The 23,415-nt window shown below is 48.5% G+C and overlaps 2 protein-coding genes across 12 annotated transcripts in view; both read left to right on the top strand.

The window, feature by feature from the left end:
• Positions 1-1,257: 1,257 nt before the first annotated feature.
• ppp1r2 (protein phosphatase 1, regulatory (inhibitor) subunit 2) lies at positions 1,258-16,670 on the top strand. Of its 3 annotated transcripts, none has more exons than XR_004764686.1 (7): positions 1,258-1,672; positions 7,646-7,753; positions 8,819-8,899; positions 11,526-11,623; positions 13,965-14,138; positions 15,389-15,900; positions 15,933-16,670. XR_004764686.1 is itself a non-coding variant. In XM_035412375.1 (6 exons), exons 1-6 carry the CDS (start codon positions 1,539-1,541, stop codon positions 15,406-15,408), a joined length of 615 nt encoding a protein of 204 aa, XP_035268266.1. In that variant the 5' UTR covers positions 1,258-1,538; the 3' UTR covers positions 15,409-16,670. The 3 variants fall into 3 exon arrangements, 1 of the variants encoding a protein (XP_035268266.1); XR_004764687.1 differs by having other exon boundaries at positions 15,389-15,996; positions 16,029-16,670; XM_035412375.1 differs by having other exon boundaries at positions 15,389-16,670.
• A 2,574-nt stretch (positions 16,671-19,244) lies between these two features.
• Positions 19,245-23,415, top strand: part of LOC118224712 (arf-GAP with coiled-coil, ANK repeat and PH domain-containing protein 2-like) — a 52,312-nt gene continuing 48,141 nt past the window's right edge. For 2 of the 9 annotated variants that reach the window (XM_035412352.1, XM_035412351.1), the window contains exon 1: positions 19,250-19,712. In XM_035412352.1, coding sequence (XP_035268243.1) covers positions 19,660-19,712 — 53 coding nt within the window. In that variant the 5' untranslated portion in view covers positions 19,250-19,659. Of the gene's footprint in view, positions 19,713-23,415 lie in introns of all 9 variants that reach the window. The other 7 variants (XR_004764684.1, XM_035412350.1, XM_035412353.1 and 4 more) reach the window with 7 other exon arrangements.

Below are 23,415 nucleotides of genomic sequence, written 5' to 3'. Positions count from 1 at the left end.
CTATGGTAGCCGACCCTGTTCCTGGAGACATGGGGCGACATGGCTCAGGAGGTAAGAGCGATTGTCTGGCAGTCGGAGGGTTGCCGGTTCAAACCCTGGCCTGGGCGTGTCGAAGTGTCCTTGAGCAAGACACCTAACCCCTAACTGCTCTGGCGAATGAGAGGCATCAATTGTAAAGCACTTTGGATAAAAGCGCTATATAAATGCAGTCCATTTACCATCCATTAGATCTACCGCCTTATAGGTTCTCACTCCAACCCTACCAAAGCACAATCTTTCAACAGCTGCAAATTAGTAGAGTCAGGTATGCTGGATTAGGGCTGTAATGAAAACCTACAGGATGGTAGGTATCCAGGAACAGGGTTGGCAACCACTGTTTTAAGTTATTACATCTCATAGTTATTATTACTCTGTCAGATGACAGCAGCGACGGTTGGTGAGCTGAAAATTGGTAGGGCAGAAAACTTTCTGTTGAGTTGAACTAAGCTTCAGGGTAGAGATATTGAGAATAATTTATTTGTAACAACAAATTATTCTTTATTAAAACCTAATGAAATTCTTCTGTGAAGAAAGCACATGCGGGTGTGTTTTTAAACTTATTTGCACAACTGAACCCTGACAAAGTCAAATATGAATCCCCTTTTTGCTGAATATTTTGAAACTTGGCTTTTGAAGTTCATGTCATTTGACCTGAATCATCAATAAAGAACATGTGTATAATGTATGGTATTAATGCATTCAATTGTAAACAAAGACACCCAGTGTCATTGATTCAAAGTACAATTCAACTATTTGAGTGCTGATAGCTCCCCCTTGTGGAAAATCTACTGCCTGCTAAACGTGAGTGAGTGAGTGACTGAGTCATGAGTGAGTGAGCGAGTGAGTGAGTTACAAGCCAGGTCCATGAGGTGCTTTGCATCTAAATAAATAAATAAATAAATAAATCCACAAGACTAGTCAATGATTATTTTTTCAACAACGATCACAATAGAAAGCATGCTCAGACTATTCGTCCGATTGAGGTTAATTGTCAAAACGAATCATTTATGACCGTATATTCTGCAGTAACACACAGAAACTGAAGGTGATGATCCATTATGCTTTGGGGTAGCTCGTGAAAAACAAACCTCCCCTCAGTTTAATTTCAGCCACACACAACATGGCCGTGCGTCCTTGTCACTGGAGGCAGCGTCTGTTTGTCACTATAGCAACAGCCTTTAGAACTCTCGCGATGCCAAAAACATAAGGGGTGTCGGCTGAGACTGGTGCTGATTTCATCGCTGGCCAGTTACTGATGAGCTCGCTGCCTCCGTAAGGATGTGGCATATATAGTAAATGGTAGATTATACCGTGAGCGTGGGAGTCAGGAAGCAGAGAATTGTTGATCCGTACCTTGAATGCTAACTAGCTTCCTTGGTTAGCCCATGCGAGTGATTTTTTGAAGGATAACCGTTAGCTAGAACCACAGACCGTGTCAAACAAGCGAAAGTTGGAGGCAGACTGAACGCTGTCAGTCGGGAGAGAACCAAGCGAGTGGCATGGCAGCTCCCCGGCCCATTAAAGGCATTTTAAAGAACAAAACCAGCGGGACAACCGCCAAAAAAGACCCGGAGCTGCCGGTGGAGAAGCGGGAGCAAAAAGCGGCACTCGGGGAGCTGGAAGATGATCAGCAGTGAGTGAGAGTTCGCTACTTATGCTACATTTCAGCCGTTAAACAGACGCACACATCTACTCGTATTAATTATGTGGACTATCTCGCGTTTGCTGGACGAACTTGACTAATTGACTAACTGGGTAACGTCCATTAATTTGGTAACATAGATAGTGCTCTACCAACCCACCAATTAAGTTACCTATGCTGCTAGCAAGGGGTGCTCTAGTCTAGTTGCTGTACGTTGGCTAGCTAGCAGGTGTTGACAACAGCTAACGATGTTGACTATCTCTGTCTGTTCTTTAGTTATCCAACGTTAGCTAGCTAGCTTGCCAATGAACTTTCCCGGTGAGCCAACGTTACCTGGCCAGTGGCATAAGCTGTCTTCTTTGCTATGCTAGCTATTGTATGTGTTGTGTTGGCTAGCTATGTAAACATGGTGATTCAATACGTTGGCCGCCTTTCCAGTTTGGGGAACTTTGATAACTTTGCCAAATAATGCCAAACAGCTCTCACTTTACTTTTAGCGAGTGCAATCAAGACCCTACGCTACGCTACGCTACGACTGGTTTGAGTGTTGCGATAATGATGATTCCAGTTGAATTACCTATCGTAGAAACAGTTTGCCTCTTTACATGTAAGAAACGGCCATTTGTTCATTTTCTGTTGTGGGCTATTCAGGTTAAGGTTAATTATTTATTATTGTTAATTATTATTAACTTTGGTAGCCAGTTTGCTGGGTAAAATGTCAGATTTAAAGTTTCGAGTAATAATGCGTTGGTTAATGCGGTGACGTTTGGGCGTGTCTGCGGTAAGTTAAACTACCAATATGACCACACAATAACCGCCTATGTACCGTTTGCTAAGATTCGATAACGTACCTAATTGTGTGTACTGTACCTTAACAGACACAAACTGTTTGCTGCATCGCATCGTATTAGATAGTAAATAACGTTATAGGTTAACTGCGTTGACAGGGATACATGATAAGGTCACTGGGTCAGCTGTCCAGACAACGAGACGTGGGAGCAATGTAACCGTATAAACTCTCTTGTTCACCTGCGACCGTGCCCCAGGAAACGATTTCCTGTTTTGTGCGGACAGGAAAGCAGTCTGCCCAGAAGTTCCATCGGTAGAATAGGAGGTAGTGGATCGTCCCAGGCTGATCGCTCTGGACTTCCTTGGATAGGGCTGTCACGGTGCATTAGCGCCGTGACTGGATCTGTCAAAACTGCTCTAAATTATGAGGTCAAGCCTCGTAGGGAGCTATGTGCGCTGGCACTTTGAATGCAGTGGCGAAAAAAAGCTTTTGCTTTTACATTTGGTGAATTCCTTGCAAGCAAAGTTTCTGTCTTGAGAATGGCACCGTCGCAGTCTGTTTACAAACCATCTCAGAACTCTGCCCCCAATTAATAGACAGGGGGATAGTGCTTTTAAAATGAGAATAAAGCCTTAAGGGCTTGGCTGTGTGTGCTGAAGCAAGGTTTACATTTTCAGACTCAATGAACGGGTAATTAAAAAACAAAGCAAAACTTTGTTCACTGTTCCTTATCTTATGCGTTTACTAGATATGCATACTGAAAAACGTGGAAGCCTTTTCTCAGTGGAGAACTTTCCGCCTCCAGTGAGAAAGTCTTTTCTCTCGTGTCTGGGCATGACGTCCCTCCTGGTGCTCCAGGGTTAAACCGACTGATTTGTAGCTCTCTGTGTTTTTTCCCCTCCCTGAATGAGCCATGTGAATCTGTACAGGTTGCTTGTCTGTGACAGCTAAGACGTGTAGGCTACTTTATTGCAATATCTGTATTGAAAATGAGCTGAAAGCTACGATTGCATATGGCCCAAGTCTTCTGCTTGTGTTCTAGTTTATGCGGAGTGCACTGAGAGGTTGGCCTTCTCCCATTAGCCCTGTAATTAGCTATAAAATGTGTGTCCGCAAAGAATTAAAGCTGCCTAACATTAGTGTGCTCTGCCTGCCATTAAGACTGGTGTTGAGCCTGTTTAGGTCTGTGTGTGGAAGTCATCTAGTATTCCTGATTTAAAAAAAAAAAAAAATTAGATTTACAACATGAATTTGGACAAAGCAGCCCCCCCCAGCCTGTGTAAATAGGCTTTAGAAATGTGCCCCCCCTCCAGCCTGTGGAAGTAGGCTTTAGATGGTGCCCCCCCCCCCCCCCGTCGGTGGAAGTAGGCTTTAGATGGTGCCCCCCCAGCCTGTGGAAGTAGGTTTTAGAAGGATGTGGACTGGTTTGGAAACCCAGTGAGATGAGTCTGCTCTGTTTCTGCTGATACCAAAATAGTCTTTCTGAAAACGGGGAGGAAGTTCTATTCTCCGAACTGCCGAAAAGGGAGGGAAAATCCTCAGGGATTCCGAGCCGAGTTGGTGTGACTGTTCCGGCGTTTCTAATTGGGCCGTTCGGGCGGGTGAGGGAGATGGACGTACCGGCTCATCAGCTGAGGAGAACGCAGCCCGCCACCTCCACTGGCCGGTCCCTCGTATGAGCACGCTCAGGAACACTGCGGCTGCTGGCCTTTTCACTGTACAACTCTTCCCCAGTGGTGGTTTTTTTCACCGTAATTGATCATCAGTCATTATTAGAGTTGTGTGTGTGTGTGTGTGTGAGAGCGAGTGTGTGAGTGTGTGCATGTGTGTGTCTGTAATTTTTTCCCCTCATACTTATGTTTTCATGAGGTCCAGTTCTGATGCAGCTTGTCTCTCTGGTGCAGGGCTAATTTGGAAGAAGCAAAGTCGTGCTCCATTTGTTTTCTCTTTTTTTTTTTTTTTTTTGTTGGTCTCTTTGGCAGCTCCCTGTAAAACTGCAGCTGCCCCGTTTGTGGAGTGACTCAGCACCGTCGCGTTCCCTGCATTCCGGGCCGGGCCCTGCCAGCCGAGCGCTCGGCTGCGCCCGCGCGTGAGCCGCCGCCCCGCCGGTCGCGCACGCTAGCTCCTCCGCTAACGAGAGCAGGTGGTAGATGGCCGTGCTAATGTCATGCTTCAGCGCGCAGGCCGCCCTGCCAGCTCTGAACGAATCGGCTGGACAGTGCTGTAGCTTAGGGCGCAGGCTGTTCCCTTTGCTGTTGTGTTCAGTCGAGAACAATCTTGTGTCGGGTTGAAATACTCCTTGGCCCCATTTAATTTAAGAAGTGGCCTTTTGCCCGCTGTTGAGCCCTGGACTGCCTTCCTCTCTTTGGCCTGGGACGGCACTCTCACTCTCTCTCTCTCTCTCTCTCTGACTCTCTTTGGGGGGGGGGGGGGTGTGATTTACGGTGTTGGAGCGCAGCGATGACTGTGATTGGTCCCCCCGCAGCCGCATCACTTTAATGACCGTCTGATGGTCGTTGTCACGGTCACGCCGCAGATTGGGCTGCTTTGCATTCTGGGAGCGTAACCGCGGAGCCGTGCGCGGTTGCCGAAGCAGTTTGTCCTCGTCCTGGAACCCGTGTTCCCGATGCCGCTCCTGCGGAGTGCGGTGCGCGGGAAATGCCGAGCCAGGCTGCCCAGCACTTCAGTGGCATCGGTGCAGAGGAGGAGTTCTGATATGAGACATAAGAACAGAACCATCTAAACGTATCGAACCCTTTGAAGAGCGGGTTTAAAAAAAAAAAAAAAACGCATTTCAAAATTCTGAGTCCGTGTTCTAGAACTCTTGCATTCGGTATGTCATTCATAATAAATGGTTTTGCGGGGTTTTTTGTTTTTAACTGTGACACTCGCTCACTGAGCTGAAACTTGCTCTAAGCACTGAACCTGCACTGAGCGCCTCCTCTGTTGAATCCCGTCGACCTTTGAGACGGCGGCTGCTTAGCGTTTCACACGCGTCGTTTGCTGTGTTTAGTGCAGCGCAGTCGGCACTGAAGGGAGCCGTCGCCAGACGCAGTTTTACTGCCTGTGCTGAGCGAGGTGACGCAGGCTGCACACTGTGCTGCTGCTCCAGTGGGTAACAGCGCAGTTTTACTGCCTGTGCTGAGCGAGGTGATGCAGTCTGCACACTGTGCTGCTGCTCCAGTGGGACTGACTGCGATGAGGAGGGTTAATATTAGACCCTTTATCAAATTTATTTTTTGTTCTTTTGTTCTCCTGGTCTCATTCCGTGTCCCGTTGGATCTGGGCGTATTTATAATCTTCTGCAAACGGGACAGTTATCTCGACCGGATTACGTGTCCTCTGATGGCACTGATAACATTCTTTCTGTGTGTCACAGGCGGATTAAATGTGACAGAATTATGGGATGGCGGAGCTGCTGGAACAGGGCTCTACGCTAGTTTTTTTCGCCAGGAGCACATGCTCTCCTAATTCGCAAAAAATTGAAGAGCACAGTAATGCATCCCAATTAGTAGATGTGCTCCTCAATTCTATTCCCAGTGAGCACACTTCCATTATCAGGAGCAAATGCTCCTAAAATGGAAGCACTGTTGAGCCCTGTGGCTCTCATGTAAAGCAGTGAGCTCCGATGACTCTCACAGATAGCACGGGGGGGGGGGGGAGGGGGGCACAGCTGATGTTCACCTGCAGAGTTGTGTAAGTCATCGCGCTTTTGTACGAATGCTCTAGTTTCCCAGCTCTAGCAGTGAAGTTGCTGCAGGTCTGAGTGGATTTCTGCCATAAATTGGGTCATGGCTGCGCTCGCCCGTGACAGGTTGTGTAACCGTCGCTCTCTCTGGCTGCGGCGGTTGGCGGCTCGTCGCTCGCGGACGCGCGGCTGTGGGGGAGCGGCTCGGTGACTTCCCGCCGCAGACGCTGCGTTCGCCCGTGATGTTGAACAGCCTGACAGCGGAGGACCGCGCGCGGCGCACCGTCGGGCCGTTGGAGTGGAAACGGGGTCAGACTGTCCCGAATTTGACACGTTTTTATTTAAATACACAAATCCATCGCTGCCGGATACTGTACTAGCGTAATTTCGTCGTTACCGTGGTAACGAGAGGCCGGTTTCTCCGGGTCGCTGGGGTGTTGGCATGCCCGATCAGAGACCCTGCTGGGGGACTCTTTACCCCCTGCTTCCCCTCCGCCCCCCCGTCCCCCCCACAGGCGGTGGCTGCAGGGTCTTGGAGGGAAGTGTGGAGCGACTGTTAGCGACTGTTAGCGACTGTTAGCGACCATAGAGTGGCCATAGAGTGGCCATAGAGTGGCCATAGAGTGGCCATAGAGCGGCCATAGAGCGGCCATAGAGCGGCCATAGAGCGGCCATAGAGCGGCCATAGAGCGGCCATAGAGCGGCCATAGAGCGGCCGTTCCTTCTGCCGGAGCGGCCGTTTCCCTTCTCCCTCTTTGTTTATGTTTGTTCTGCACACCCACAGATGGTCGTTGCACTGGGGTCCGCAGCGGAGATGTGTCACACATTCTGAGAAGAACCTCATCCACTGCTTACAGAGAAAACAGCGCGTTTTATCATCAAAATGATAAATGCCTCCCAGAATAAACAAACGGGGAAGAAAAGCACAGTGGTTCTGTTTTACAGTCCACTTTGCTTATAATGATCACCAGTGATGGACTCAGACAGTTCGTCTGGGACAGAGCAGAACAAGCCCACTCAAAACACCTCACTTCAGCGAATTGTCCACGTGTCTTCTGTTTTTCTGAAATGTGAGAAATCCGCAGTTACTCTGAAGAATTTTCTCCGCAGTGAAGGTCTCGGAACATTCCTGTAATTGCGTGCGCGTGTGAGTGCGAGTGTGTGTGCGCGTGAATGCGAGTTTGTGCGAGTGTGAGCTGAGTATGTGGTGTGAGTGTGTGAGAGTGCCTGTGTTGCTGTTAGCAGTAGTGTGTGTGTGCATATGCGCGTGCGCTTACGCATGTGCGGGTGTGAGTATGTGTGTGTGAGTGTGTGTGTTGTGCAGTTGTGGGGCCATTGTACATTGAGCCGAGTTGAAACTGGGACGAAGTCCCAGAATATCTCGGCTAGGTCCCGCTGGGTAACGAGTGCGTCAGTGGTAAGCGGTGAAAGTACACCGTACCCCAAAGAAAGGGCCTGATTGGTCTCCCCGGACCCCCTCTTCCAGAAAGAAGTCGCAGAAATGGGACGAGATGAACATCCTGGCCACGTACCACCCCGCGGATAAGGACTACGGCCTGATGAAGATCGACGAGCCCAGCACTCCGTACAACAGGTAAGGTCGAGCCCGTGTGAGAATACACCCGTATGGGACATACTCAGCTACCTGTCCCACTGAGAACCTGTGTGGAGTACACCCGTATGGGACATACTCAGGTACCTGTCCCACTGAACCTGTGTGGAGTACACCTGTATGGGACATACTCAGCTACCTGTCCCTCTGAGAACCTGTGTGAAATACACCTGTGTACAGTGTGTTATGTAGACTGTATAGTGTACCCATATAGATTGCACTCCCATATAGATGGTGTTTTCCAGTTGTAGTTTGACGTGGTACACAGGTTTTCAGGTTATGACTAATGGTAAATGAGGAAAATCACGAAGATTAAATAAGAATCTGCCCCAAGACACAGTTTAATAAAGCCTTATGAAAAGGGAAACTCTCAGAACTTTCACTTTTGCTTTTGCACACGCGGCTCTTGGGACTTGGCTTCTGGAGCACAGGTGAGCCTGCAGGTGTGTCTGTCCTGCTGAAGGGCTCGCTGTCTGCCTCACGGTTGGCTCCTTCCTCAGAGCTGGCTGCGTGCGTGCAGCTCTGGAGAGCTCCACGGTCGTACACCTTAACCTGTGGCTGTGCGCTGAGCTCGTGTTTCAGGGAACAGCTAGAGCCACAGAAACAGGGCACGGTGGAGGAGATTGGGACCGTAAAACTATAGGGAACCGTGAGGTTCTATCTACCATACATTAATTCTTGACACGGGAACGCTCTGGGTTGTCTGCCTCGGTATACTCAGATTGAGCACCTGAAATTGCTCATTTTGATTACGTGTTAAAAACGGAAGGTGCGTACAGCGCAGTGTCACGCTCTGCTGTGGGGCGTTAACGCGCTGACGCTGGGCGTGTCAGAGGTGCGTAACGCGCAGGCAGAGCCGCCTGACTCTGCGTTTGGGAGAGGCCTCCCGTCTCGGACACGGACCGCTCGCAGAGAGGGCGTCGGGGTGAATGTGTAACCCAATCCACAGGAGGAGCGCTCCGCGGAAAGGTCATCACCGCTGACTCTGTGGGGCCCGGGCAGGGTGCCCCTGAATAATTTATACCCCCCAATCCCCCCCCCCTGCAGGATGGTGGGGGAAGAGGACGGAGAAGGACTGAGCGACTCGGAGACCAGCGCCGTGCTCACAGAGGACGACCTCGCCGAGAAGTAAGCGACCTTGGGGGGGGGGGGGGCTGGGGGGGGGGCGGCGCGGAGGAGTTGGAGGGAGGCTGAGGAGGGGAGGAATCACAAAACAGTCTGTCAGCACTGTTAGACACACACACACACACACACACACACACACACACACACACACACACACACACAAGGCCTCAGGGCAGCTGACTCCCACAGCAGAGAGGGCAGTGCACACACTTAAAAAACCACCCAGGACCGAGGGATGTCCAGACGTACGGAAAACAGGTTCACACAGTGAGAGTTCCCGTTTCCAGGCTTTACTTAGTGCCTACAGTGAAGGTTTGAGCCCCTTTGCTCTTCATACGACTTCAGACTCACACATGAACCCCCACACCGTCCGGCTGGGGGTTTGAATCCTGGCTGTGGCACTTCCTGTACTGTGAGAGTCCAGCTGTGCCCCGCTCTACTCTCCCCCCCGTCTGAATAAAGAGGAAAGCTTGCAGGAGGGCAGGCTGTCCCCGGTCCTTTTAAAATAACACGCATGCAGAACCGCTGTCAGATGTGGGCTGTGTACAGAGCTCTGGGGTCTGTGCAGATCAAAGACAGCCGCGCTGGAAACAGCGCTTTGTAAGAGTGCTTTTATGTGCAGTCGTCTGGGCTCAAACACCCAGGCCAGCCTCTGCTACAAGTGTGCCTTTGCATTTAACTGGAAAATAAAACCTGTCCAGTAATAAAAACGTACGCCAATCCTTTCACAAATAAAGAGTAGGATTTTGAGTTGTAAACATTTTTACATTCATATAGAGGCCTATATGGGTTCTTGTGTGTCTGAAGTGTTGGTAGTTGACGGAGCTGCCGCTGGTAAATAAACTCCAGCTTTGCCTCCTGGGGAAGACACAGCTGTCTCATCAGACTGAGCGAAATGTCATTTTCCTTTGGGGGGGGGGGGAGCGGGCTGCAGAGAGACTGTGTGTCACTGCTAGTGTTTTCATTGCATAACTGTCTGTGTGTTCAGTGTGCTTTCAGTTTGGTGTTAGACTGAGGTTTGGTCAGGGCAGGGTGTTGTCGTGACGATTTTCTGCATGGGCAGACAGCTTTATCTCCTGCAACCCCCATCATAAGCTTATCTGAACATCTGCACAGTCAGCCAATAGAGAGGAGAACATCTGCACAGCCAGCCAATAGAGAGGAGAACATCTGCGCAGCCAGCCAATAGACAGGAGAGGGTCCGGCTATAACGATCCATCCTTTTTGAGAAGTGCTCAAACACGGCACGCCCTCAGTGTGTACGTCTGTTCCAGAGATGGCCCTTTTTCCCACGCTCCCTAGACTGGTCCCCATTCAGCCTCATCACTGTGATGTTGTTTAACCCTTTAAACCATGCTCTCTAGAATCTTTCCCAGAAACTTCCATTAGCTGCGGAGCACCGAATGAGTGACGTTTAAGTTCCAGGCGTGAAAGGGGACTGCTGGGTAAATGAATTTGTGCTCAGATTTTAAATTCAGGCCCAGGTGTTTACTCTGAGACACGGGGCACTTCCTCATCTGCCTCTGGCTGTAATTACATCTCTGATCCTGATGCTCTCCAGAAGCAGGAAGCGTATTGGCTAAGCATCCCCTAATCGCCCTCTGATAGGCCCACGCTCGGTGATTTATGCTGTCCTGATCGATGGCGGTACCTCAGTGCGTCATTGCTCCCTGATCAGATGTAGACAGGAAGTGTAAATCCATGTTCGGTGCTCAGCTGGCCTGGGTGACGCAGTGCTTTCTGTGCTGAGCCTGAGCCGTGTGCCTGAATCCGCTAGACTGCGTGAACAGTCCCAAAGCGCTCCTCGCGTTTTTAAACGCCGGTCTGTTTGTTCTCGGTCCCTCGGATTTGATGGCCGACGGACGTCCTGTTGCGGGATCTGGATGATGCTGCTGCTCTGACGCACAGGTTCTTCAGTCTGATTACAGTGAAGGCCTCCAGTGTTAGCGTAGCGTCACTGCTGTAAAGCGCAGCTCCCTGAAAGGGACGTGCCTGTGCTGTTAAACTGTGTTTCTTTCCCTCTGAAAGAGAAAGTGCTGTGCTGTTAAACTGTGTCCCTCGCTCGCTCTGAAAGGGAAAGCTCTGTGCTGTGCTGTTAAACTGTGTCCCTCGCTCACTCTGAAAGCTCTGTGCTGTGCTGTTTAACTGCGCTCCCTGCGCTCCTGTGTCTGATAAACGTGCACCCCGCCACGTCGCCCCAGGCGCCCCTTGGCTCCCGGTCTGGCGTTTCGGGACGCCGCCCTCATTGTGCGCTGCTTCATTGTTCCTGTCCCGGCCTCCGAGCGGTGACCTCACGGCTTCCCAGACTCCCCTCCTCCCTCCCCCCCCGCACTCTATGATTGGATTATTAAACAGCCAATGAGCAGCAGGCTGCCTCCTGAAAACACTGCAGGTCATGTGCCTTCATAACAACATTTCGGTACCAAATCACAAGGGTTTTCAATCAAGACCATCTGTAGCAAGCTGCTCCATAACGACTTACAAATAATCACCAGTAATTTAAAATACACTCTGCTAATCAGGGGTAACTGAGTGTACAAAAATTACTCAATTGCGTTAAATAGTGTTCAGTCAGTGTGTTCAGTGAGTTCACACAGAGATCCCTGTGCTTTCCGCTCCCCCTCCCCAGGCTGGCGACTGCAGAGGCGGTGGAATCTCGCTTCATGGCCGAGGTAGAGGAGGAGAGCAGCGAGGAGGAAGAGGAAGAGCTTAGCCCTGAGGAGCAAGGTAGGCCGCCGCCCCCTTCAGTGGCCCCGCCCCGCCCCGCAGCGCGGTTCTCCTCTCCCGGACGCAGGGGCGGAACGTTCCGGAACGTGGGCCGGCACGCTGTCTGTCCCGGGCGTGCTCCTGCGTGTCCTCCGGGCGCGATGGCGCCTCAGTCTCTCCGCTCCAGCGACTCCAGCTGACCGAGCCCCCCTTCATACAAAGGGCCTTTTTAGAGGATGATGAGCCAGAGCTCTGGGTTTAGGCCAGAGATGAGACGGCAGCATAAACAGGGCTGGCGGGCTGGAGTTAACTCTCCTGCTTAAACAGCAGCATTAAGCCTCAGTGCAGAACTGGGCTGTGAAACGTCACGGCAGCATTTTGGCTACAACAGGAGACGACGTTTCACTTCTAAATACATTCAGCATTTAGCAGCCTCCTTCACCCAGGGTGACCTAGCTTTTAGAAACATGCAGTCCATTGGCACACCTGCGTGTGTGTGTGTGTGTGTGTGTGTGTGTGTGTGTGTGTGTGTGTGTGTGTACCGACGCTCTGCAGTTTAAGGACCTTGCCCAAGGGTACAGCAGCAGTGGCTCACCTGAAATCTGAGCCTGTCCTCCCAGCGTCTGAGCTACCAGCCAACGCGACGCTGCCAAAAAAAATTCTGACCTTAGAAGCACTCGGTTCGTCCCGTTGGGTCCGGGAGTCAGGTGGTGCCGTGCCAGGCTGGGACAGACACCTGCACACTCACTGCGGTGTGCAGGACCAGGTGTTCGGCAGCGCTGGTCCAGGTCAACACCGGCACGGCGTCAGCACGCTTCCCAGCTGTGATGGAACCAAGTGTCGCAGCTTTGCGTATTTTAGGAATTCATTTGCATCTTAAAATCCGGTCGGACGGGAGGGTGTGTGTGTTCGCTCGGGATCAGACTCGCTGCTGAATGCCTAGATGTGGTGTGTTGGTGTAATGGCAGGGTTAATGGTGTGTTTTTGCATACGCTCTTATAGGGAGGGGCAAGTCCCCCCCGAAAGGCTTTTGCTCAGTTTTGCTCCTTCCCAGCTTTTTAGTGCTGTAGCAGAAGGGGGGGGGGGACGACATTTTCCTCGGGGAGCTCACCTGGCTGTCTGTGCATTAGCCTCCTGCGTCTGACTGTGTAGCAGTAGCGCCGTGGCGCGTAGGTACCTTGATATTATGGGATAGCTGTAGTTATCTATCTCGATAATAAATCTTGGTGATTGAAACAAATTTTAGCATCACCAGTCAGGCTGCGGCAGTGAGTAGATATATCTCCGCTTCTGACAGATTAACTTTATCGATCCTTGGCAGTCAAGGCCCTGCGCAGTCATATATCACAGCTGCTTGCTGCTGTCACTGCATACATTATCTTGTGCTGAATTAGGAAAGCATTATTTAATAAATATTTAGGCTTCCTCATAAACATGATGAATGCTAACAGGTTTTTAAAGTTTACAATAGCATGTCTTTCCCTTGCAATTTCCACGCAAAAGTAGTTTTTACCAGTTCATAATGGTGTCGTACAAATAAGTACAGCAGCAGTGTCACCTTATCACATGCATTCTCTGCAGGCGTTCTCTATCCTGTCCGCTCATGTGCAGGTAACGACAACCAATAAAACCTTCTATGCAAATTAGGCTGGTGCACCGCAGCCAGTGAGAGCAGGTCTAAGCAGTGTCATTCAGAGTTGTAAAACACACTGCAGTCAGTTCACACATTCCAGCGGCGTATGCACAAAGCGGCGCGTTTCCTCGCTGGCGAAGGAAAATGGCGGTTGTATCCTGCCCACTTCAGTCCGCAGCATCGCACGGGCACCACAAACTTATTTACACATCGTCCGCTCACGAGAAGGCCCTTTCAGAGCGCTTGTTGCGGTTTGCTTTCTTCTTTCCTGTAGAGCCATCGCGGGCTGTTTAAGTGCGCCGCTCAGCCACTGCTGTGAGTCACTGAAAATGGCCCCACTCAGCAGTTTATCACAGTGTGTTGCATCATTAGATTATGGGACGGCTGATGATAATTAGCTTGGCACTGAGAGACCTCGTTAAAACGAATGTGGTGCGTGGAAGAGCATCACGGACCGAATCCGGACCGTGCCGGTGCCGACTGTGGCTGGTAGCTCCATACGGAGACGACAGGGCCCAGGGAATGGGGAGGGGAAGCTGGATAGGGTTCTGTGTACGCTGCTATATAGCGACCCCTGCTGGTCGATCGGGTGCGCGTACTCCGCGGTCAGAGCTGCATGTGAAAGGTCTTCTGTGCGAGCTTCACTGCGGTCTGCGGTGTGCAAAGAAGCATCTGCCCCTAAATGCCCCTGGATGTGCCCCTAAACGAATGCTCTTCATCTTTATTCAGCCAAGAAGAAGCAGTTTGAGATGATGAGGAAAATGCACTACAACGAGGGCATGAACATTAAACTGGCGCGACAGCTCATCGCCAGCGAGCTCGCCGAGGAAGAGGACGACGAAGACGCCGAGATGAAGGACGATACAGAGGCTGAAGAGATCAGCGTTGACCCCCCTCATGATGGTAAGATTCAGCTGGACAGAGCAGCCACCAGGGGGCGCTGGTCCTGAACCCCTTTCTTCCATGTTGGGGAGATTATTTAACCACCTTCATTGTTACTGTTAAACATATGTAAATGACAATCAGATATAATCACAAGATCATCAGGCATCCCTGGAAGAAAAAACAAATAAAACAACACAACTGTGCAACCTCCCCTCCCCATCCACATGACACAAGACCCCATCAGTCCCCCACAGTAACACAAACTCTGGTGCATCGTGCACAAGTGAGTGATACGCACATTCCACCCTCAGTCTTGCTGCCACATGCCCCCTCAGAACATGACATTCAGGTGATTTAGTAAGATCAAAGCAGGCTTGTCCAAAAATACAGCTTTTATAACAGGACACCTAGCTAATGCACAGAGCCATTTTAGATGAATCTTGCCATGTCACGTAATTCAGTCATTTGATATAGCGCCTGTTGCACACAGCCAAAACAGAGCTGGATTTAGTATGCCGCCATAATGTCAAAAGTCCAGCTCACAGTCATCAATAAGGCCCAGTACACGAGAGAAAGGTTGGAGTTCAGATGTGCTCTTCAGATCAGATCAGGTGTTTATAATCTTCCTGACCAGCAGGGGACCTCATTCTCTCAGACTCCGCTTCAGGAGCTGCTGAGAGTCTGCAGACTTTTCCAGTTTCCTTTTCCAGCCGCAGCTCGTTCATAAACGAGGTGTGGGGATTCCACAACCAACAACTGGCGCAATGTGTGCAACAGATGCTGCAGCTCCTCACGACTGGAGTTTGAGACCCCTCCTGTAGTCTCTCTGTGTAGAGTTCAGGCGTTGTGAGATTGCCCCTCCTGTAGTCTCTCTGTGTAGAGTTCAGGCGTTGTGAGATTGCCCCTCCTGTAGTCTCTCTGTGTAGAGTTCAGGCGCTGTGAGATTGCCCCTCCTGTAGTCTCTCTGTGTAGAGTTCAGGCGTTGTGAGATTGCCCCTCCTGTAGTCTCTCTGTGTAGAGTTCAGGCGTTGTGAGATTGCCCCTCCTGTAGTCTCTCTGTGTAGAGTTCAAGCGTTGTGAGATTGCCCCTCCTGTAGTCTCTCTGTGTAGAGTTCAGGCGTTGTGAGATTGCCCCTCCTGTAGTCTCTCTGTGTAGAATTCAGGCGTTGTGAGATTGCCCCTCCTGTAGTCTCTCTGCGTAGACATCAGACATGCGATTGCTCATCACTGTGTCAGGTGACTAACTCTTGACCCTGTTTGCTTTGCAGCGCCCTCCTTGGACTCCTAGAATGCGGCTCCGCCCCCTTCTCCCTTTGACTTGGTTCCTGTGACATCAAATCAATATCAGACAGAGGTCAAACGGAACACTGCCACTCGACCCCCGTCACCCCACGTCTGTTTTTAACCCGCAAACCCCGCGAAGCGAAGCCTGTCGAACCACCGCTCGTCTCTTCTGTTGCCAAGAGTCTTACTGTCGTCTCACTGAAGGGGAGGGGGGGCACTGGAGGCTGTTCACAAGGACTGTTGTCTGCAGCAGAGCCGGTCCTGCTTCTCCCACACCCCCGCCCCCCCCACGCTGAGACTGTGGGGGGGAGGGGGGTGGACGTGTGTTTTCACTTTATTTTAAAGTTCCCTTCATTTTCTCCCCCCCTTGCCTTGATATTGTTTCCTCATTTTTTTTTCTTCTCTTGTGACTTTTCGTTCACTGGGTAACTGTGTGATCGTGAAAAGACCCGTTTGAAATGTCAGTGTACCCAGCCTCTGGGCAGACTGGTTATAGGTGATTGGCCACAAGATTTGCTGTGGTTAAAGGTGATTGGCCACAAGATTTGCTGTGGTTAAAAGTGATTGGCCACAAGATTTGCTGTGGTTAAAGGTGATTGGCCACAAGATTTGCTGTGGTTAAAGGTGATTGGCTGTGAGCTTTTGGCCTGGTTTTTTGGACTGCCTTTTAAATAATTTCAGAATCTTTGTCAGATGCTCTTCCTTTCTCTTGCTTTTTTGTTAGAATCCCATCCTCGCTGTGTAATGTCATGCTTAGGGGTGGGTTATTTATTAAAGTGAGGCGTGTGTGGGCTTGTGCTGCTCGGTCCCGTGCTCATTGACTGAGTCTCATTCATGATTGTTACAAGCAAAGTGCACTGTAGCTGCAGAGAGGAAAAATAAAACCATAGCGTCTCCACTGCTGTTTTCATTGGCTCAAGCTGTGGTTTTTGTAATGTTTATCTTTTGGTTATGAAAATAGCTCTCTTGTTTCAATGTATGGGCTTGAGCACAAGTTTTTATTTTTATTTCTTTCTTTAACCACTTGAGCCAATTGAAACTGTTGTGTGGAAACTCGGTAATATGCAAAATGGGCGAAGAGTGATCACGTGACCAAAGCGATCATGTGACCACTCTCCCCAGTATTGGCCCAAGTGGCACTGATGTCACTTAAATCAGCCTTTAGATTTTAAGGGGCGTGCAATAACACCTCTCACACAAAAAACAAAAAAAAAAAAAACCTTTGAACTACTGACAAGTGGAACTTCAGTCTGTGGTGTGTGTAAATTACTACTGATAACCAGGGGTACATTCAGGACACATTCAAGTGTTCTAAACCAGAGATGGATGTGGACTTAAGCTCCACTTTCAACGTGTGCTACTTGCAGTGGGGAAGGAGCACTTCTTTCACAAGTGCAGCCAAATGAGTACAATAAGTCAGACTGGTTTTCGTATTGAAGGTGCCCTACCACTGCAATTATATTGTATATGCAGTGCAACTACTAACAACTGTAGTTGCTGTTATGATTCCAGGCCATATGTAAAAGGCTGATTTACATATGAGGAGGAGTGTGGTGGATGTCCCCTGTCGCTCTTAAGGGTGTTGTGCAGCGGCTAGCTTTGTGTGCGTGGCTGGCTCCTGCGGGAGTGTGCGGCTGTAATTAAGATGGCCGCCTCAGCACGTCCAGCCCCTTCACGGTGGCCACGCCCACACTCTGGCCACGCCCACAGAGGGCGTTTCCACTGAAGGGCGTCGCTCACAGTGTTCCAAACTCCCGGGTGCTTTCTGAGAGTGGTTTAAATAGTGACGGGGAACTTTTTTATTTTATTTTATAATTTTTTTTGTGAATGAAAGGTTGTGCTTGGAAGGTTTTTTTTCCCCTGCTCTCTAATCTGAGGTTTTGCCTTCCCACTTTATGTTACGGCCCCACCCCAGAAAGACTGTCCACCTTCTGCATGCTGAAATTCATCCGTGTCCCAGGAAATTCTGCCAGTGTTGACTTTAGCTACTGGATCTGGTGGCATTTTGAAAGACTAGGTACCATTTTCAACATGTGTGGAATGATGTATAATACATATTAATTTCTCCTTTTTTCCCCTCTGTTCCAAATATATATTTCTATGTAAAGTATAAAAAAATGCAGAAACAGGATTATAATGCAACACAGATGAATATCCTGGATATCCTCTAGGGGGCGCCAAACTCATTCACTATCACATTGTTTTTTGGAAAAGACTGTTGGCTGTCCCAGTGCTTTTACAACACTGTTTACCACAGCCTTAGGCAGGGGATACTGTCCAGGAGATGGTTCTCTGAAAGAGTCTGAGGAGGCTTTTCTCACATGGAGCACAATTCGAAGTGAATCCTGTTTGTTGGGTCTTAATGGGACATGGGGTCATATTTTGTGTCTTTTTTTTTCATGCCATAATTATTATTTTAAGCACGTTTGAACAAATGATCACAATCATTTACACTCTGATCTGACTTTGCACATTTGTATGTATTTTAATGAATTGTCTTTGTGTGTACAACATTCATTGCATCATCCTTATGGATATGCATGTTTAGCTTCTGGAGTATACCTGTTCAGCAGCCATTCCGACCGCTGAAAAGAGTGTTGGATGTGTGTAAAACAGCACTGTACACAGCAAAATTGGGCTTTTAGAAGATTTAGTGAACCTATGTCTAGATCTTGACCAAATTAAAAAGTGTACGGGTTCTTTCCATTGTAACAGCATTCATTGGAATGAGTATTAATACTCATATGATAGAAAATGTATTGGGACAAAGTATTTATTCTCCATTGGGTAGGTGGTACAGCACCTTTTCCCTCAACCTGTGTATTAGGTTCACGTGTGTAGAACAGTATAATATCCACATGCCCTCTTGTCTTAATACATTGTGTCTGTGGTCTTCTGTAATATCCCTTGGGGTGTGATTTTTATTTTTTTCTTCCCATAGGTACTATGCCTTCTGGTCATCTTTATCCCGAAGTGATTGGGATATTTGCCTTTTTATCTTAAATTAGCATGTTCTTAAACTTAAGGATGTGTGTTATTTGGTCTCCATTAATAAACGAGGATGCTACCGTGAAACCATACGGAGAAAGCGGTGGTTTGATTGTGTGCTGTAGCATGCTATGCAGTATTTCGATGCAAACTAGACTGATATCGAACGCAAATACGTTGGATAATTACAACTGCCTTTATGGCTTTTTTTGTCACTCAAATTGTTTTTAATAAGGGAACCAGGGCTCTACAGTGCTCCCATTTTAGGAGCACTTACTCCTGAAAATTGATGTGTGCTAACCGGAAAAATGATCTAGGAGCACCTCTACTAAACGGAATGCATTAGTGTGCTCCTAAATTTCAGCACTTCGGAGCACATATGCTCCTTGGAAAAAATGTTAGTGTAGAGCTCTGGGAACTACTGTAACCACTATCATCTTAAATTCCCACTAGATGGCATTGCTTTATCGTGAACTTGGGTACGTTAAGGCTTACATAGCCGAGTTCACTATAGTCATTTAGTCTGACGTAAGTTTCATAAGGTAAACCTCAATAAACGACATTATTCGGCATCTATATTTGATAAACGTGTCTCTAATGTCTATGTAAACAATTTTACGATAAGATGTTAGTAGGGTATCATCCTATAATAGCGATATCTATGAAGGCCCATTAACAACACCCCCACTATAGACCGCAGGGAGTTTCTAAACGTACCACAGAAGTCACTAGTAGGCATATTTTATTTCCTTCTCTTTTGATGCACATGCACTTAATATACCTGAACACAAGAGCGTCAGTTCATTTTAAGGAACTGAAACGTCCAGCCCCTCTAGTGTTCTCACTGGATGGATTTCATGCCACTCATGTGCGTCTCCGTGGATCTGAAAGACACCGTTTTATCGATTGGTCAGTTTAGGTTCGCTGGTTCCTCGTTAGCTTTCCCAATTCCACCACTTGGGAGATGACCCAAACTCACTTCGGCTGCGTTCAGTCCAATTCCCTCGTTAGCATCTTCCCTCAGACCAACCTCAGTTCTCGTTTGTTAGTTGCCTTTACGAACTCGCGAAGAGTACAGTATTAATGTTTCGGTTACTGCTAGCGAACATTAGCTAGCCATCAAGTAGGCTAGGTAATATTTGCGCTACAGTTTGGAAAGGTGACTAACTAGCTAGCGCTCACTGGCTAGCTATCCAACAACGTAAGCGAAGGAAGCGTTAAGACGAAGAAGGCGTTTTGATCCATTTTTGTGTTTTAATCTAAAAAGATGAAGGTTACCGTGGATTTTGAAGAATGTCTTAAGGATTCGCCCCGATTCCGGTAGGATATTCCTTTGTATATTTATATGCCTAATCAAAACTGTTGATTGCTTTTTATGTTTAATGCAGCTAGCCTAGCTATGTATGGACACACTTTCCTATCCCTACATAACGTCAGTGTTGAACTAACGTTAGCTAGTTTGCTGCGAGTTTGCTGTGGACAAAAGCGGAATTGAGGTTTGCTGATTATGTGAGCCAACTTGCTGTCAATATGTGTTGTGTTTAGTTTAGCAGACGTTATAAAAAAATAAATCAGTTCTGTGTCTGTGACCATTTGATAGGTGATACTGTGTTTCATTTGCTCATAGCTAGCAACATAGCTAGCTAATTATAGAAAACGCTCGCCCTGCTTGGTACAGTGTAGCTGCCTCGAATCCTATCTTTGCTACATAGTGGATACTTTGCAAACTTGTGTCATCTCTGCGGTTGGAAATGAATGAAGAGAGGATAAGTCATCTTGCAAGCTGGCAACCGAGCTACATTTCCAATGCAACGTCAAGTTGTCCCCCAGCCGCTGGCTAACTTCAGACCTTGCTAAGCGGCTTTTCCCAACTTTGTTGGAAAACGGCTATTCGCTAATGTTGGCTAGCTGGTTAATCAACACTGGTGGGATAGCTAGCTACATATTTGTGAATAACTGTGTAGTCAAAGTTGGCGAACTCATGGAGACCTCTGCACAAGTCTGTTTTCATTTGGGAAGGCGAGATATTTTTAAAATCCGATTAGTTCAGTGAGAGAGCAAATATGGCAGCATGTCAACTTCCCAGAATATTCTGCAGGGTTGAAGGTTTCTTACAGTCCTGGAGAATGGTTTCATATAAACTCGTCATATTTTAAGTCAGTATTGTGTTGCTCGGGTTCTGGCGACAGTCGTGAAGATGGCTAGGTTTACGCACATCAACATTTTTTGGCTCTGTCAGACATTTGTGCCCAGCTGATCTGTAGAACACTAACGGTAAACGACACACGTCGTTGTACGTGCCTTTTATTCTACATTTCACCACAATAAGCAAAAATAAGTTTGTCTCTGGTTTGACTGGATTATATATGTGTAGGCTGTCCTGTGCTGGTCTTCACAGTTTCTTCAGTCTTCAAGAGAAGGAAGTGTTTTTTTCCCTCCTGAAAGTACAGACCCAACCAGCAGGCTTTCTTTGCTCTTAGAAGTAAACAGAACAACATCCTCTCAAAATAGGGAACAGATGTCCGAAAGCTAAAGACAGGACTCGTGGAAATAGGTTTTTTTTCTGTGATCATTTCCTTGAGAATAGAGGACAATGGGGGGTGAACCAAGCACGCACTTTTCTGGAGAGAACCAGGACGCCACATTCTAAATGTGTTCAAACCGTCATGGATAACCACTGAAAGAGGTTTCATAGTTGAGTGAGCACAGTTGCTAAATAGTTTGAATTCTGAAGCGACATTCGGTTTTTATTGAGGGATTTAAAAAAAAACATTTTTAGGCAATAATACAGCGTGCCCGTGGTGATGTTTAAAGGCAAAGGCTCGTGCTAAAGTGAATGTTATTCATTATTTTTTTTTGTATCTGAAGAATCTTTTGGCCTGACAGCCAGCTCACTTGCGGGCACTGAACCCACAGAGTCGTTGGTCAGACGTTGGTCTGTCTCCGTTTCCCGGTTTCATTTGTGTAGAATCAGCTGACCTCTGTTACGCACAGGATGCACAGGGGGCTCAGTGGTTTATGCAGCGACACCCCCCCGCCCCCCCCCCCCTGCACCCTGTTTAATTTGGCACGGTGTGGAGGGAAAATAGAGAGATAACGGTAGACAAACAGAGGGCCCCCGCTCAGACATGCACTGTATAAAATCTGTTTCCATTTGTGCTTAAGCTGTTGGACTTCCTGCTAGCTGCACTCATATACTGCTCCCAACTGCAGACTGGGGAGCGTGCAGATGGGTGGAGTTATATACTCTCCATTTCCCTCTTCTTCAGTTCTTGTGCCCTTTGTTACCGTAAAGTAGGCCTGTCTCTGTCTTACACTGCTCCTGCAAAGGCTGGAAAGCAGGCAGCAGAAGCATCAACCTCTGAGTCGATTGCTGGGAACGTCTGTCAAATTTTAAAGCATTTTTGAGGCCAGTAGTTTAGTGAGGGGGGGGGGAGAGACTGAAAGGCCCCAGAGGTACTCCATGTGGCAGTGCAGCGCTCGGACATGGTACCAGCGCAGATTCTGTATGCCCACCAGATACTCAACTCCATATTCTTCACATCATAATATTAGTCTCCCTACCATTGAAACGGAAACATTCCAAGTTGATGTACCACCTGGATATTCTTTTAGGGGCCTAGGCTTGTACAGTACTTTGGTGAAGGATGGTCTGTTCTGTAATATTGCACCGAAACCTCCTGAAGTCATGAACCAGTGTGGATGGAAGGATTGTAGGAGCTATGAGTATCTGGTGCATCTATAGAATCTGTGGTACTGGGTGTCTTCTTGTTCTGTGGTGCAAAACACTGCAGCCCATCACTGTGCCGTACTGCACTGGAAGACCAAGGGGCCTTCATTCACACAGCCTGCCTGAATCACCTGATTAGCAGCTTTGTGTGCTTTACCTGGAAAGCCCCACTGAGCTGATGTCATCATCCATTGATGACAGCTGTCGTCACTCATCTATTGTTACTCCACCCACGAGCCCATTGGTCCATTGTTACTCAGACCACAAGCCCATTGGTCGGCTTTCACTGCTCACTTCGGCAGGAAACCCACGTCACGTTGGCACTCTTGCTCTTCTCCAGACAATGGCAGGATGGCCGCCACAGAGGGGCTCGCTCGCTGACCTGTGAACGTCCCCCCCCCCCCCCGAAAAATCCCAAACAGTGTGAATCGTGCGTCATTTCTGCTCTGATTTCTGATGTCCCGATGGGAGAAAGGATCAGCGTGATCAGATCACCAAACCACGTTTTCCCTCCGTGCACAGAGGACGGAGATAGCAAAAGGGGGGAGGGGGGGGGGGGGCGATATAGGGGACAGGTTGAGGGAGCAGTTCGACAGCATCTCTCACCTCTCCATGAAACATCTCTCTTTTCCTTAAGCATCTCTCTTTTCCGTAAATATCTCTTTTCCTAAACATCTTTCTTTTTCTGAAACATTTCTCTTGTTCTGGAACATCTCTCTTTTCCTTAAACATCTCTTCACCTAAAACATCTCTCTTGTTCTGAAACATCTCTCTTCACCTAAAACATCTCTCTTGTTCTGAAACATCTCTCTTCACCTAAAACATCTCTCTTCTTCTGAAACATCTCTCTTCACCTAAAACATCTCTCTTCTTCTGAAACATCTCCCTTCTTCTGAAACATCTCTCTTTTCCTGAAACATCTCTCTCGTGCAGCAGGCAGGCGTGACATGCCCAGGTTTGACGCAGGCTCCATCTTTTTATGTCTGCATATTCGGCCGTGTGTTTTCGGTTGTTGTGAGGATGGGGTCGGAGCATCGGGGTAAGAGTGAGGGTGGGGTCGGAGCACCGGGGTAAGAGTGAGGATGGGGTTGGAGCATCGGGGTAAGAGTGAGGGTGGGGTCGGAGCATTGGGGTAAGAGTGAGGGTGGGGTCGGAGCATTGAGGTAAGAGTGAGGGTGGGGTCGGAGCATCGGGGTAAGAGTAAGGGTGGGGTCGGAGCATCGGGGTAAGAGTAAGGGTGGGGTCGGAGCACCAGGGTAAGAGTCTGGTGACTCACCTCATGCTTTCTTGCGC

The sequence above is a fragment of the Anguilla anguilla genome, chromosome 4 (assembly GCF_013347855.1).
Source record: "Anguilla anguilla isolate fAngAng1 chromosome 4, fAngAng1.pri, whole genome shotgun sequence".
In the NCBI taxonomy this organism is placed as follows: Eukaryota; Metazoa; Chordata; class Actinopteri; order Anguilliformes; family Anguillidae; genus Anguilla; species Anguilla anguilla.
The sequence above is the reverse complement of the archived record's forward strand: the minus strand, read 5'-3'. Positions and strand labels throughout refer to the sequence as shown.